The sequence below is a fragment of the Drosophila sechellia genome, chromosome 2L, assembly GCF_004382195.2.
Source record: "Drosophila sechellia strain sech25 chromosome 2L, ASM438219v1, whole genome shotgun sequence".
Taxonomy (NCBI): Eukaryota; Metazoa; Arthropoda; class Insecta; order Diptera; family Drosophilidae; genus Drosophila; species Drosophila sechellia.
In genome coordinates this window covers 15,482,064-15,498,111 of record NC_045949.1, presented here as the reverse complement: position 1 = coordinate 15,498,111, position 16,048 = coordinate 15,482,064, and the positions used below count along the sequence as shown (strand labels likewise).

Genomic DNA, 16,048 nt, shown 5'->3' with positions numbered 1-16,048 from the left:
CGGGAAGTTGGCAACATATTTCTTTCAGTTATATGGTTTTCCAAACGTGTCTGATTGCCCTCTAATGGCATTTTATTGCATTTATTAAAAAGAACTTAAGGCTAATACCAAAATCAGGCAATTAGATGCTTAAGTGGTCGTGCTTGAAAAACCTTAAACACCTAAGGGAATCCAAATACATTAGCGGCAGTAATAAATACTGCAAATAATGTTTTTAAAAATGAAATTATCGTTTAGGTTTGCTTATCGCGTTATTATTCACATTCTGATAAATCGGACAATTAACCATATCAGTCAATATCTAAAACTGATTTTGGGCCAATTGAAATATAGCCATCTATATAAATAATTTGCGTATACCGAACAGCTTTTCATTTATTAAAAAATTTATTCACTTGCAAATTTTGAATGTGAGTCAAACAATAATCGTAAAAGCTTTCCCGTTAAAAGCAGCACTGGGTAATTTAGATCTCTTTTCAAATTGTGTGTTTAAACTCAAAAATTTTGACATAATAACATGTGGTCAGTCCCCTCTAAGAGACGGCAGCACCACTCAGGGTATTAGCCGAAGGATAATACGATCGCATGAGCATACAACGCTCCCGATCGATGAAGAGACTGCGCCTCTTCAGCATAATCTCCCGTTCGAGACGGGCACGCGAATTGACCAGATCCGTCTTGACCCGCTCCGCCTCCTCCAGTTCATGAAGTAGGGCTGAAACACTGCTTTGGATGGTGTGCACCCCATCGATGAGCTCCTGCTGGGCCAAATCGCGGCAGTTCTCCACATTTGGCCGATAACTGCGGTTGTCCATGCGCGTTTGGGCAACCTTCATGGAGGCATCGAAGGAGTTAATGCGACGCTTCATCTGCTCAATGCGGTTCTCCACATCGGCCGTGCCCTGCAGGATATTCTTGAGATCATTCTCGAACCGTTGCACCGCCTCTTGGGTGCAGTTGATCCTGGAGGTCAGGGCCTTTTCAACGACATCGGCCTGTGTGCGAATATCTCTGGCCGCGTTCATAAGTGTCGAGTTCAAAGTGTTTCGCAGGGCCACCGACTTGAGGCGACACTTTTCGCATTCGTCCAGGGTCTCCATGCTGAAGTGTTCCCAGTACTTTTCAGAAGCTTGTTCCGGTGGCTGGCGAACGGCTCCCGGTCGAAACATGATCGTCCTGGAGCAGTTATTTAACCCGGTATTTAGGGTATCAATCTCGTAAGACTCTTTCTTGTCACTCCAGTCGTATTCCAGTCGCTGCCTAGCCGTACGATTCTCAACCTGCTGCGAATTGAAGTCATCCAATGTTTTCATCAATAACCTTCGGATTTCAGCTATAAGGGCCAGCTCGTTGACAAGCTCCTCTTCCACCTGGTCGCGAACCAACTCGGTATCTGGTCGTGTGGCCCTCTTCTCAATGCACTCCTTGGCTATGGATTCCGGTACGCCCAAAACCACCATGGATTTCCGCAGCTTAATACGCTCCACTTCCATTGTGGATATCTCATCGGCCATCGCCTTGATGGCATTCTCCAAAGTATTCTTCCATTTGCCAATCAATTGCGAACGGATTCTTAGTTTGTCGGTGGTTTCCTTTTGCGACTTGTCCACCAGGGCAGAGAGCCTTAGGAATTCGGTGGTCGAACTGAAGCGGTTTCTGTGGATTGGATTTCAGAGTTTAGCGCTTCAGTCAGAACTGGAGTTCCTGATATTCTGTATTCTTACTTATCCGCCCTGCCCAAGCTTGCGTTGACGACCTGCACAGTCTCGTGGTTCCTGGTCCGCCATTCATTTGGGCTGTATCGGGTGATCGAGTAGCGGTCCACAACGGGTCTCGTTCCCGTTATGCCGGCCATGGGGCTCCAATCCACCTTGCCCGATGCCCAAGGACCAATCGGACCCATGGGCATCAGCTGGTCCTTGTGAGGCAGCTCATCGCCCTGTTGGGGCAAGTAGCACGGTGGATTCCGCAAGTCATCTGCTTCGGGGTCCATGGAACGCTGTGCGGAAAGAAAGCATATGTTTTAATCAACTATGATCTTATGGTTAAGCAAAGTTTATATACGAAAAAGTATCATTTAACTCAGCTCACCGCAAACTGCACTTCCTCCATTCTTAGCGGCTTGTTCGATTGCTTGTACTGTTCAGCTCGCATGTCGGCCAATTGCATCTGCTGTTGGTCAACTCCCGCTTGGAGATCCGCCTGTAGCTTCTGATGCTCTTGGGCAGAACCCATAATATTTTGGACCAGGTGCTGTTGGGCGGCCTCATCGGGGTGAGGTGTCAAGGCTACCAGAGCGGGCTGTGGAGGCTTTTTCAGTCGGTGGGAGGGAGGTTCCGTCGGCAGGGGACAGATTAGTGGAGCCGGGCAAGCAGATCCCGGATTCAACTCAATCGTCCTGCCCTTACACTCTGGATTTGCATCCGGCGATTTCTTCTCCAAGCAATTCATTATTGCTCAACTTACGACTAACTTGTGAAAATATCAAAATATCACGTGGATTGTAAAGTATACGAATGACTTTCGTTTAGTGTTGGGCACAGACTAAAATTGAAAATTTTGGACGATTGTTTGAAGGGCGCAAACAAAGAAATGGGTTGCTGGGGTGCCTGATTGTTGAGTTTAGTTTATTGGCAACGGTTACTATATTGTATTTCCAAATATGAATGGCGTGCCATTTAAATTTTCAGTACATTGTTTTTATTGTATTCAATTTAATTAACACTCAAATACAAACTAAAATATACTATATACTAAATAGGCCCTTCCCGAATGTATTTATAGGATTATCAGGCCGAAGAGCACTTAAAATTTTGAAAACACTCATTACCTAATTAGGAATCAACCTATCCCTTTGCCATATTCTGGAAAAACATAATGGAGAACTCTAGGACATTGCTGGGCTTGTACCGCAACAGATTGAGCACATAATCCTGCATAAAATCGGCCAGCTGTGAATTGCTGCTCAGATAGCTGGTGGCATTCTCGTAATTGAGGGCTTTGAGCTCCCGGAACTTGCGAGAAAGCTGTTCGTTTTGGCGCCACATTAGTTCCAATTTGGGCAGGATGGGTTCCTTTCTCTTCGGTGGCATGCAGGCGGCATGCAAAAGGTAGTTATAGCCGCGCCAATAATGCAGAACAATCCGGCCCTCAGGAGTCATGAAGGTCTCGGCCACATCCTGAAGCTCATCGTTGAAGCACTGCTGCGTGAAGATGTGCACGACATTCTTGTATGTGCGATAGAAAATGCGCACCTCCTTGCGCTCCTTGGAAACAACCAGATTGCAGCGAAGGACCCGGCCATACAAATTCATTGTGTAGTACTCGAAGTCGCCCACAAAATTGTTGCACACCAGGTGTCGCATCAGCAGCATTATCCCGCCGTCCAGGACGAACACATGATCACGATCCTTGATATCGATGCGAGCCTTGAAGCGCTGCACTTCCTCGTTGATTTTGGTTTCGCGAATGGCGGTTAGCATCAAATCGGCATGGTTTCGCAACTCCAGCGTCTTCTCCACCCGAGTATTGTCGATGCGGTCGAACTCCGATCTCTTCTCGCAGATGAGGAGGAACTTGTCATCGTACTTTCCCTTTAACTGGTGTCCACATTCCGTCATACCCTTGCCCTTCTTCATTTTGCTGCTGCTGAAGATCACATAGCCATCGAAGGATTCCTCCACATTCAAACAGAAGCGTCCAATCTGCTCAAGCTCCCGCTCAAAGAAGATTTTTAGATTTTCATTTAACTTGCAGTTTGTATTCCGCAGCTTCGATATGAACAACTGTTCCTTGAAAATGATCGCCTGTTTGGTGGGCATAAACTGCTTGGGATTGATGCCCCAGTCGCACACCTTGTACTGATCGTCCGAGGGCTCAATCGGTCTCAATAGCGCCGAGATGATACTCGACACACTGATCTCGTCCTGGGCATCCAGCTGGTCCAGCTCCTCGCAGGCATCGTTGGCGGCACGCTTCTTGTTTGGATCGCGAAACTGCTCCATGTCACAGGTCATGAAGAGCGGCGGATCCAGCCGCATATCCAGGTTTCCTTGAGCATCTGCAGGGTTGTGTTGTTTAATATTTTCCTCCTATTTTATGTAATTCTTACCCATTCTTCGGATTTTACAGTCTAATTTTTGTGTTTCTAAGTTTAGCTTCCCAAAATTTCCTAGTTAATGCGAGTGTTAGCAGTAAAAGTTGAAAGCCAAAGCTAGCCTGACCGATTTACTATTAATATTATTTAATTTGTAAAAAATAAAATACTGCTGTAAAACAGTAGTAACTGTTTCAGGTTAAAAAAATTATAATAATAAAAATTGTTAAATCATTTGCGGTTGCCTTATAAAAAACTTGTATATTTTCTCCATATTCAACACAAAACTTTGTGTTTTGATCACCCCTGTTGTTGTGACGGCCAAGAACTACCTTGGCAATTAGTCGGAGCGTCTAAGTAACGCTCTCCGGGAACTTCTTGAAGTGAGCAACTTTGGAGTGGCCCCGGGGTGCAATGATGCCATCAAAATTGGCGCTGCAACAAGCGGCGGAACAAAGAGTAGAAAGCCTGACATGGTCCTCAACTAATTGCAAGGCCAACAGCTCTTCAGACGACTTAAAGAGCGACAAACAGCGACAAGTGTAAGTAAGGTCAAGAGGACGACTGTAAGTTGGTGCCTCAATGGCCGGCAAACAAAAAGGGTCGCAGGACGAAGGACATGCTCCATGCTGTTGGCTCATTAAAAGGCAAGGAGCGTGTGCGAATATAAACAGTTAAAGGTGAACACACACATACACGCACACGGCCCCAGATAAAAGGAGGCACAAAGGGTTAACAATAAATAAAATGACTGGCCTTCGAGACCGAGCAATATTAAATTTGTTATTAAGCTTGTAATTATTTGCTGAGCCGGAAATGTAGGCATCTGCCTGCTGCCGCTGCTTCATTTTAACAGCGCGAATTACGCCCGATGAAAATGAAAATATAAATAAATTATGCAAAAGACAAAGACAATGCGCTCCTTTTTTATTCCTTTCACTGCTTTCCATTCAGGCTGGAGATCTCTCGTTGTCCGCTTATTTCACAGTCAAGTAAACTTTGAAAGAGAGGATACTCGAAAGGACAAAGGAGGTCCAAGGTCCTGAGGCGAGGACCGGAGTCTTGAGTTCTTCGCCTGCACTGAACAAATAAAAGCGATCGCCATTCGTATGCTGTACTAAGTCGATATACGTTAAATATTTTAGCTATTCAAGAATTTAAAACCATTTCATAAGGTCAGTTTTATCATTATTGTTATTATCACAATTTTAACATTTGTTTTCGAATCGAAAAGTTACTGCATTGAATTTTTATAAATATTTTAAAAACCATATAATACTCAAGTAATTTTGCAAGCATATTCTTTCAGTGCATTTATTTACGCTGGAATTCTCATTAATTTGTTATGCATTTCTCTCTACGCGTAAATTAACTACAATTGTTTCTGTGCGACGTCCACTTACATTTAATCTTTGTCTTCATCTGCACTCACTTTCCATTCGTTTGGGCCATTCATTGCGCATTCATTTCAGGCCTCGTTCATTTCCTCTGCATTTGTTTTGCATTTCTCGTCATTGTTCGCCCTTTAACCTGCCCATAGCCCGCTGCCCCGCCCTCTGAGTGCTAAAATAAATCAAATGCACGAATGTGTGTGTGTGTCCAAAGAGGCAAAAAAAAAAAAGAAAAGGAGCAGAACAGAAAAAAACAACTAAAAAAGCGAAAACAAATCTTAAATGAAAATTGTAACCGCTGCGGCTGTGCAAAAAGCCATTGGGAAACCGTTGGGAATGAGAAAAACTGCGCGGGGGGATGCGGGAAAATGGAGCGACGGGCGAGGAAAACTGTTGGTAATCTCCAGGCCCACATGTATCGGGCTTGTGGGTTTTGGATTGCGGATTGGGTGGCGGTGGGGGCTTAAGGGTCAGTAATAAATGTCATGATATGAAATTTATTTACGCGCTGCGAAAAACCAAAGCAAAGGAATGCAATAACAACAGAGCCAAGGACCAAGTACCAAGAACAAGAATCGGAAGGACAATACTCATACACCAACACACACACACTTACTGCACGCCTTGGCCAAATCGCAAAAGACAATTAAAATGGAATGCCAAAGAAGAATGCCGAAGGGCCAAAACGAATGATACAAAACCTTGATTCAAACTTGGCCATTGATAGGGGAAATAATTTCCAAGCGCAGTGGAAACCATATTTCACAAACATTTTGTCACATCAAGATGTCACATTATGATTAGCCCAAGAAAAAGTTGGACACTCTTAATATAAAAATCAAGAAAAAATAATACAAAAATACTAAAGCCCATTTTATAGGTCATTTCATAAGCGAAGAAGGCATAATAATATTTAAGCATAAAATATCATGTCAAAAAAATAACTACTACTATCACATTCTTATATTAGCAATTATTTATAGTTTTAATGGAGATGACTGCTTAAATACTTTAAAACTAAAATATTAAATACCCCATTTTCATTGGTATTTGAAAGTATAAGTCAGCTAAATGAAAAGACAAAATGGAGGACCGCCTGAGATTTCTTTGACATCGTCCTTCACACACACCCGCAATAACACACGAGACACGCAACAAGAGCCAAGCAAATAAAAGCTCAGCTTCAGTGCTGATAGCAAAGTAAATAATACAGATTCTCGCAATTTTTCTGTAATTAACACATGCCCCATTCAAACGAGAAAATGGGGGAAACACCTTCAAAGTCACACATGCCATATATCATACATGTACAAATCTCGCTCGCTTGGACTGAAAGTTGAGGGGGCTGGCAAAAAGGACTCCCGTACTGCTGGAGGCACGAAACTTGAAACCAGGTTTCTGGCAAAGGGGTGAGGTTAGGGGTTATGGGGTGGAACGGGTGGATCGGGCGGTACTCGATTAGGAGGTTCTCGGTTAACACATAAAGCACAAAAGTGTTGTCAGCTCGCATCGCATTTTTATGAGCTGTTCATGTGAAAGGACATGCAAGCCATCTCCTTGTTATGTTAGTGTTTTGCTCATGTCAAGCTTAAGTGGCACAACTCCCAGTCAAATTGGCATGTTTCGCTTATTGCAATTTGGACCGGAAATGAGTACTAAAATTAGTTAATTCGATAATCAGACGATAAAGGAAAAACGGTAAGCAAAATGACAGTGAATTTAATTTTACGTAAAATAATTTATACAGTTCATTCAGAGTTATCGAAATTAACATCACCATATTTAGTCCGCAACTTTCTACGGTTTTGTAAGTAACACAACAGCTTTATTACATAAAATGCAAATTATTTTGAAATTTAATTTCGTTATACAATCCAAGTGCGTATTATCAAGTACAGTCAGTCCATGTTTTTCCCTTCTGCCATTTTGCATTGACAAGCAAACAAACCCCGAAACTCGGAAAAACTGCAGTGAAAACGAAAAACTTGGGGCAAGGTATTGTATTGTTGGTGTTGTGTTGTGGTAACAGGTGTGTTGAAAAAGCTGAAAAACAAGCGAAACGCGCCGAGCGCAAATTCTGTGGAAAAAGTTGATTGTTGTCTGGTTTTGTTTCATTTTAGAATAATTTTAATTCTTTGCCTTTTCATTTTGAAGTTTTACCCACAAATTTGCTCTATTATTATTCCTGTATTTGTAAAATTCTATTTACATTGAATATTATTCTGAAAATATGGTAAATCACTCGCTTTGTTTATAGATTTTAAGCTAGATGGGTGAAAAGTTTTATTTGCCTGGTAAGCTGGCTAACAATAACCAAATTCAACGCAAGCATTTATGAAAAGTTCAATATAAATAATAAGCCTCAGCCATTTTCGAGTCAAAAAAGCCCCGAAATGTATCAGTAATTTTAAGAGATTCTTACCAAGTGCAAAATGCTGCCAGGCAGCGTCAATCAATTTCGAAACTTTTTTAATTAGCTCACAACAAACGTGTAATTGACTGCAAACGGGATCAAAAAACGGTGAACAATAAAGAATATTTAAATGTAAAGTCTTAAAAGAGTACAACGCTCATAAAGAACTTGTACAGGTAAGCCAATTAAAATATTAAAAGCGCGAAAGGGTATAAGAGTCCGTGATAGGTGTGGTAGGTCATGAAGTTTAATGCAATGGAATGAATTATTTATAGACATCAAGGACAAGCCGAGTTTGTCAGTTAGTTCCTAAGAGCATCGTGGATTCTAAATATATTTTTCGAACTTCTACCAAAGCCTTTTAATAGTTTCAGAAAGGAGACGCGATGAATAGCGCTTCTCCAATTAAACTCATAAATATGTACAACCATTCCATTTATTTCGTTCACCACCAAAGTTCTTTAAAAAACTGTTTGTAAAAGTGTAAAGTGAAAGCAAATATATTTGCAGGCGCATAAAAAAGCCATGAAAACTGGCGAGTGACATGTGAAAAGAGTGGAAGGATGTGCATGTGGATATGGACGAGGATGTGGATGTGGCGCAGGATAGCTGCCAGGCAGTTGGGCGTAAACCACTCAAAGGCGCAAATAAATACACCGCCCGCATATAGAAGGTGGGCGAGAGGTCCTTTGTTTGTCCCGCTGTGTATATGTTTGTGTAGGCTCACGTATGCCCCTGAATGTGTGTGTTAATTTGCCAACAAAGACACGTACACACAGGCAAACAGCGTTTAAGAGATTTGCCAAAAGAGAAAGTTCGCACCTGAAAGACATCCCAGCGCTAAAGTGTTTACCTTGTCATTGCTATTAATTTGTTCGCGCTACATAATAGCTGTGTCAATATTTTTCAAACATTTTCTAAAACGGTGCAAGTCCTTAAAATGGGCACACGTCGAGCAAAGGATAATATTATGAATAGGGCTTACACATATGATTAAAGGACGTAGATAATCGAACTCATTAGTGAGGCAAGGGAGTGGAGTGAGGCTCACACCAAAATCAATGAAAATAACCAGTTTATTCGATTTTTCTTTTAGTTTGCAAAGACTCCCTTCAAAATGTTTTCGATCTTGAATCTACCACTAGTGTGAAAGGACCTCAACAAGCAACTGTACAAGCAAATACGCCTAAATTGCGACTTCACATGGCACAGCCCGCAGCGGGATAAAATCGCCCCGCTGGCAGGCAGGCCATATCAATCAACGTTTTGAAAGGGAGTCCATTGTGCGTTAACAAGTGGCACGTTGTCAGATTGATACACAGGCTCAAAAAAGGCGAGGGCAGGAATAGAAAAGCAGGACAGGGACAAGCCAAAAAGCGAAACCAAGCCAACCATGATGTATCTATAACTGAGCCTTGGCTTTTCCCAACCTTTTCCTAGCTTCAGTTTTGTACCGAAGGACCATTCTGCTGCACTATCTAAACGACAGTTGTTAGTACACCAGAAAAAAAAACGGAAGTATGGTATAAAATAACCAATGGACCACCATAGTATTTATTTGCTGTTATAAAACTTATAATTCTAATAATTTTTTTAATGATAGAATAAAGCAATTGGTTTTATTATTTTTGTTACGGTGTGACTTGAATGTTACAAATCAATCATGTAAGATTTTTCCAGTGCATGATTGTGATTTGCTGGATTTCGGAGTGATTCTTACTCCGTGTGTAGATGCTGGCTGAAACTCAAACATCAACAGTTGCGCTACTACTTGTAGGTTCCTTCAGATGGAGCTGTATCTGTTCTCGTTTGGCGGAGTATGTCACCGACAACGTGGCCTGCACACGAGTTTGGCAGGACAAAAGATGGCAAGCGACTGGGATCCAGGAATCCAGGGATAGGATTCCGGGGGATTGTGCTCGAACAAGTCATCAGCCATGTACAGGAAGTTAGTTAGGCGGGCCCAGACTCCCATCCAAGTGCCATTCCCAGTGAGGCTCTGCCAAAATGTCACCAGCGACAAGTTGTTCAAACAGCAAATTACATGCAGCCATGGAACTTGCTTCCAAATATACAACATGTAAAAAAGACGATCTGACTTTAAAGTCGTAAGCTCACGAGATTTTTTGTACAATTCCCCCAGCGTTGGTGGTATTTTGAATATGCCTTCGTTTTGCCATTTTCCACCTTTTTAACCCAGCATATGGCTGCTATTGTTGGCGTTGATAACACATACATGCATAGCTGTAGGCCGCGCCCTCGAGTTTTGCTTTTGGGCTTGTTGAGGCACAAAAGTGCACTCGGCTATTGAAAATCCAACAACTGATAGCAGCAGGCGCTGCATACAAAGTAGCCGAGGGAAAAACAACTAGACAAGCGATGAATAACAAACCTCAGAACGGGTCGAACTTTTAATACCCTTCGTAGAAATATCATGCTATTCAATTTGAAGGTTATGCAAATTCAACAAAAAATTATTTTAACTAGGTAGTACATTTTTGAATTTCTTGAATATCAAAATTATCTACTTATGTCTTTAATTGTAGTAAAGACTCATTTTCGCTAGCAATGTTTCGATCTTATCCAATTTTAAATCCATAAATGCCTGCAAAAATTGTTCCTATTAAATATTCTACTTTACTTAAAAGACCATCCAGTTGCATGACACTAAAAGTTGGACTTAGAAAGTAAAGTGGATGGCTTGTTGGAAGTCAGGGGAAAATGGAAAATGCAACCGAGGAAAGAGGCATGATATGCAGCAAAACAACAATAAACTCTTTGGGGACTTCCTTTCCATACATATTAAAGCACAATATCCTTCCTGCTCCTTAAAATGTAAAGTTTTACCCAAAATACCCGCTCCGTTCATCCATCATCGTTTGCCTACTAATTGATTTAAATTTCCTTTCGAACTCATTAGGTTCTCTAATATCCCCGAAGTCGGCAACACATATGAAAATCATTTTTTACTATTGTGGAAGCAAGGACATGAGAAAAGTTGACGCAAAAGTTTTCGGATAATTGATTTGCATGGGGAATAACTCAATTTGGGTACATACAATTTCTAGCTTGATTGCAAAATTCAGTGGTTACCGAAAGTAAGTTTAGCACAGAGATTTCAGGGAAGAGCTTGAAATCTGTTAACATTACTCCTAGTCAGACTTCAAAATATATTGACATATTATTTGTTATATTTGTAGAACAAAATCTTTATTTAAAACGATATGGTTATATATCTTTGTCTTTCATTATGCAATGGTTTTATAATATTTATTATTTTATATTTTTTAAAGCCGAACTTTTAACTATCGCATTGTACACAACTTATTGCAAATAAACACATCATACGTTTTTATTACGAAAATTGTGTCAACCATTTTTGATAAGCATCAGGCAATGTACGTCAGTAAAAAAAACGACAATAATACATAGCACAAAAAATGAGAAAATTGTCTACAAAATGGTTGACAGGCAATTTGCCTACACACATTTTTCCACCCAAATGTTTCGTCATTATACTACCCGAATTTCCCTCTGCCTTTTCACATTTCGTAACATGTGAAATGAGCAATTTTCACATATTTGTATGACAACGTTTATGCCGCACACTCAGACGAAGCTGAAGCAGCATAAAGACATAAAAATAAATAGTTGGACTCAGAGAGCGACAATATCGAGCAGTTATATTCGAAACGGAGTCAAGGCAACGCCTCATTTGGGAAAGGGGCACCACCCCAGAAGGGCACCCAGCCCCTGGACTTTTTAATGCTGATGAGGCTGACCTGACACCACCCACTTGAGTTGAAGGCAATGGTGGAGCACGTAAAATTCTGACTATTTCTTTGTATAATTTGTAAACAAATAGTTTTCCTTGTGAAGGATACTAAAGCAAAACAAGTAGCATTTGGATCAAATAGTTTTTATTTATAAATTGTGAAATAGGAAGGTTCAAAATGAAGTATCAGTAACACTAATTAAATAAAACTTTTAAATATTTTTTCATTAGTATCAGTCGAACATTGAAAATACTCCACCATTATAATACTAACAAAGTTTCAAAATACTTTTTGCTCTGAACTAATAAACAGACACCGTCCGTTTTACCAACTTCTTAAAACTGCATCGATTCATTTACAATATGAAAAGAATGAAGTCAAAATAAAAATCACAAAACTAACTTCTCGATGTTGCAGACAAATTAAAAGTAAGCACGGCAAAGTTTCAAATAAAATATGTTGGAAATGCAGAGCAAACTTACTGAAAATACTAGGAAATGAACTTTAAAATAATCCCGACAAGACAATTAGTAATCGTCGGAGAAAATCGGGAGGAGGAGTTGGAAAGTGTTTGATCTCGGATATATAATGAACAGGCCATGTCAAAGTTGCACTCGGCGGTGGCACTTGATAATTTTGTTTTGCTTCCCGCTTAATCGCTCCCCCGAGAACAATGCATCCTGACTTGGTCCTGGCCACGTCAGGCTCCACGTCTGGATGCTCGACACCCGGCAATGCTGGCAGCATCACCGGATAACTGTCGAACGAATTGATATTGTTTACTTTTAATTAAAAGCAATTTGCTTCGCTGGCTTCTAGCCACAGCACATTGAGCAGCTCTCCGGCAAGGACACGAACTCACATCGATGACTGACAAGGAGCGAGATTCTAGTTCCCTAACTGCAATCCCAAACAAGTAAACTGAGAAAAAACCAAGTCAATGTATTCTATTTAGCAGGCACAACATACGATTTCAAGGTTTCGTGGACAAGTCGACTACATATTCATTTTTTTGATTTGTTTGTGTTATAAGGGAACTCAATTTGTATTTTAAAAATAAATAAGAAAGGGGTAAACTGTTTCATCCGTGTGCATGCTCTTCTAATCGTACTCATTGGATTCCCAGCTCCCTCCTGACGAGATTCTGATGACCGTGTCCTTTCTAATGAAAATCGAACAGTCTATATCAAGGAGTTCCCATTGAGGCATTTCAAGATGCCTTTGGTTTTAAAGATCCATGTTATCATTGCACTCAGTGGAAATGAAACGATATAAGAAAGTAACTAATTTAAAAGGAACGTGTAGCTTAAATCAGAAAATCACCAATCATGGAATATAAAAACGGAACTTAAAGCAGTAGCCCTTGAAAACTGTCAAGCTGGAATTCTACATATTTTATGTCCACTTCCTCCCGACCTCTAATTAAAATCCTGGCGCCATGCCTTAACCCTTTTTAGGCGCCTCGAACACAAGTTTGCCCACCGAAAGTGTTTAGTTGTGAAAAAAAATGTGCTTAAGAATTTATGTTGAGAAAAGTTCTGTCGCCTTCAAAGTAATCCAAAGTCTTCGTGCGTCTTTACCAAAAAAGTTTATCGTAGTTTTCGTGGAGGCCTATCTCTTTAAAGTTTCACCTGCCCAGATAAAGTCGCAAACTTTTGCGTTCATTTCAAAATTAATTAAACGTTTAAGACTGAACTGGCGCCACTCTTGAATAAGTAAAGTTCGTAGAGATTTCGATTGGCGAAGGACAATGGCAACATTTAATTGGGGTTCTCGATAATAATTGGCCACAAGCGGCTTAAGGTGTACACACGAACATTTTTGCCGGCATCCTTAAGCTCGGCGACTGGAAAATTCAGCACCAAATCCATGGAGCTTTTTGTGTGAAGGGACTTTGGTCAACTTATCGCCGAGAACAGCGTATACTTATAACTCTATATAAGTTTATACTTACGCTGGTATTACGTTTTCTCACCCTTCTAAGGCAGTTTTCTTTGTCACAGACTAAGCGGCTTAAACAATGAACTTTATTTTGTCTGCGATTGATATCATTTCTGCCAGACTCATAAGCCAATAAATAGTAATAAATATAAATAGCCCACGGGTGATGAAGTTCAGTTGCAGGCCGATAAGGGACTTATCGGAAAATGTGTATGTGGAAAAAAATATACCCGCTTATAAATAAATTAGTTGATTGTGAAGAAGTTGAGTCACACATTTTAAAGAAAAAGTTTATAAAAAACAAACCTCACAACTGTACTTATTTAGAGAAATATTTTGTGATAACTGTTGCAAAGCCAATACCAGTCTCTATTTATTGTTGAGGGCAACCACTTTTAGTAAGCATTAGAAATAGTCTGAAAACATATCTATAAAGGCCATTGGGCATTCAGAACAGCAGGATTTACGCCAACATGCGACTAATTAGCCGGCTCTTGCATTATTAAGCCGGCCGAAAACATAATAGGTATAATCAGAGGACTGAGCCAAATCAAACCATAAAATTAAACTGCAAGCTCATCGAAATGTTCATACATGAACTCGGCAATGCAGTTTGATTGATAAACCCCATGTAGGGCTGAAACTGGATATAATGAAGTAACCCGAACCCCGATTCCGAACCCCTCCGACCAATCGACAACACTTCATGCAATTTGCAGCAAATCAAACTAAACATGGTATGCGTATACTCTATATTGGTGTGCCAGGCTTGTGTGTTTTGCAAATAGTTTGCGCAGATTTTAGCAGTAAAATAAATTGTTCCAATTTATGCTGGAAATGGTAGCGTTTGGATTTCGAGGGAAGGGAGGGGCTAAGTGGGAATAAACCACGGCTACTATCGGAAAACTGTTTCAAATAAATACAATGTAATTATTGAGCCGTACAATGCACTCATACACGCATCTATCCATTCACATACACATGCAATCAGGAATTTCGTAATTATATTTGGGAAGCTGTTAATCACAAAATGCGCGGCCTATGCAAATATCACATCCAGGTAAGCCGTAGCCTTGAACAGAAGCCACAATCTGAATAATATATGCCCTTTAATAAGAGACTAATGGTCCTGATATTTTCCAAATTCGAATCAATTAATTTATAATGTAGTAATAATATCTATATACACTTTTTGTTTTATTTTTGTGATAATTAACACTTTGCTTTAATTTTAAAACTTTTTTTAAGATATGTTATAAAATTTATGTCTTTTAGAAGTTAAACCGTTTATTACAAAGTGGTATAACCTATTTAAAATCTACTTGGAGTAGAGAAACAAAGTATCGTGCGACAAACTTTTAACCGACAACGCTTGTGTTTGCATAAATATTTTATCACTTTATTATACGAAGTCCAATACAGAGTTTTGGCACTTTAGCTGTGGCAATTTGCATATGGTGGGCTAGCGCAGTGGCTTGCATATACGGAAATTAACCAAATACGCCGCTGATTTGTTGAAAATTCTGTTAATTTATTTGTTTATTGAATATAGACGCAAGCGTTCGAGGGCCTCGTTCGCATATATGTAAACATATGGCATAATAAGTGACCGTATGCAAATTACGATGCCACCGTTATACACATGGATTCCATGTTTGCAGCATGCCACTCATTCGTTTATTTGCCGCTGGCCCCTGTCAACATTGTGACAGCAAGCTTACACGCGTAAAAAATTTAATTAGAAAATCTGTAAAAACATATCAAGCATTTTCACACATTTTGCAGCGCTCCGGCATGAGCCAATATATCAATTGTTTGCTGATGTTTGACAAGGAGTCAATGTGATGCCCATATGCTAACAGAATAAATTTATGATGAAAATATTAATGTTTTAAAAAAATTACAGATAGATAGGCAAATAGTACTAATATTATAATTCCGACGATCAGAACGCGTGACTTAGGCACTAATTTAAGCCCCCTGATTAATTCAATATCCATGCCAATTATATCCAAAGTCAATTGGCCAAAAATCCCTCGACTCATTGGGTCGATGAAGCGTTCTGCGACGAGAATTAAGCCCCAGATGCCTAAAGGTGTGAATGGGTTATCATTGGCGTTAAGGACTTGCCACGCCCATGACACGCCCTCTGCGAAATTCCTCCCCTGGGCGGCGTACGGATAATATTGCTGATGCTCTTGCGATGCTGCCGCAAAATTCAATCAATATAATTGCAACACTTTAGCAAAGGACTTTGCCGGGATCACACACACAGGCGCACACATACGTATGCCCCACATATAGGACATGAACTTCAATTCACCCACACATGCACACTTCTTAACTGTGAATGTAACCAAGGCAAATTTCGTAAACAATGTAAACCGTTTCAAATTTATACGTCGGACCCAAAAACTTGCCCCAAAGGAAC

The 16,048-nt window shown here is 40.3% G+C and overlaps 2 protein-coding genes across 2 annotated transcripts; both read right to left on the bottom strand.

Annotated features, from left to right (window-relative positions):
* Positions 1–346: 346 nt before the first annotated feature.
* Positions 347–2,549, bottom strand: LOC6613644 (tektin-4). Its single transcript, XM_002038078.2, has 3 exons — positions 2,092–2,549; positions 1,725–1,999; positions 347–1,656 (listed from the first exon to the last, which is right to left on the bottom strand). The coding sequence occupies exons 1-3, from the start codon at positions 2,449–2,451 to the stop codon at positions 534–536; spliced, it is 1,758 nt and encodes a 585-aa protein (XP_002038114.1). The 5' UTR covers positions 2,452–2,549; the 3' UTR covers positions 347–533.
* Positions 2,550–2,723: 174 nt separating this feature from the next.
* On the bottom strand, positions 2,724–4,210 carry LOC6613643. The gene is made up of 2 exons (XM_002038077.2): positions 4,112–4,210; positions 2,724–4,060 (listed from the first exon to the last, which is right to left on the bottom strand). Exons 1-2 carry the CDS (start codon positions 4,113–4,115, stop codon positions 2,847–2,849), a joined length of 1,218 nt encoding a protein of 405 aa, XP_002038113.1. The 5' UTR covers positions 4,116–4,210; the 3' UTR covers positions 2,724–2,846.
* Positions 4,211–16,048: the final 11,838 nt, after the last annotated feature.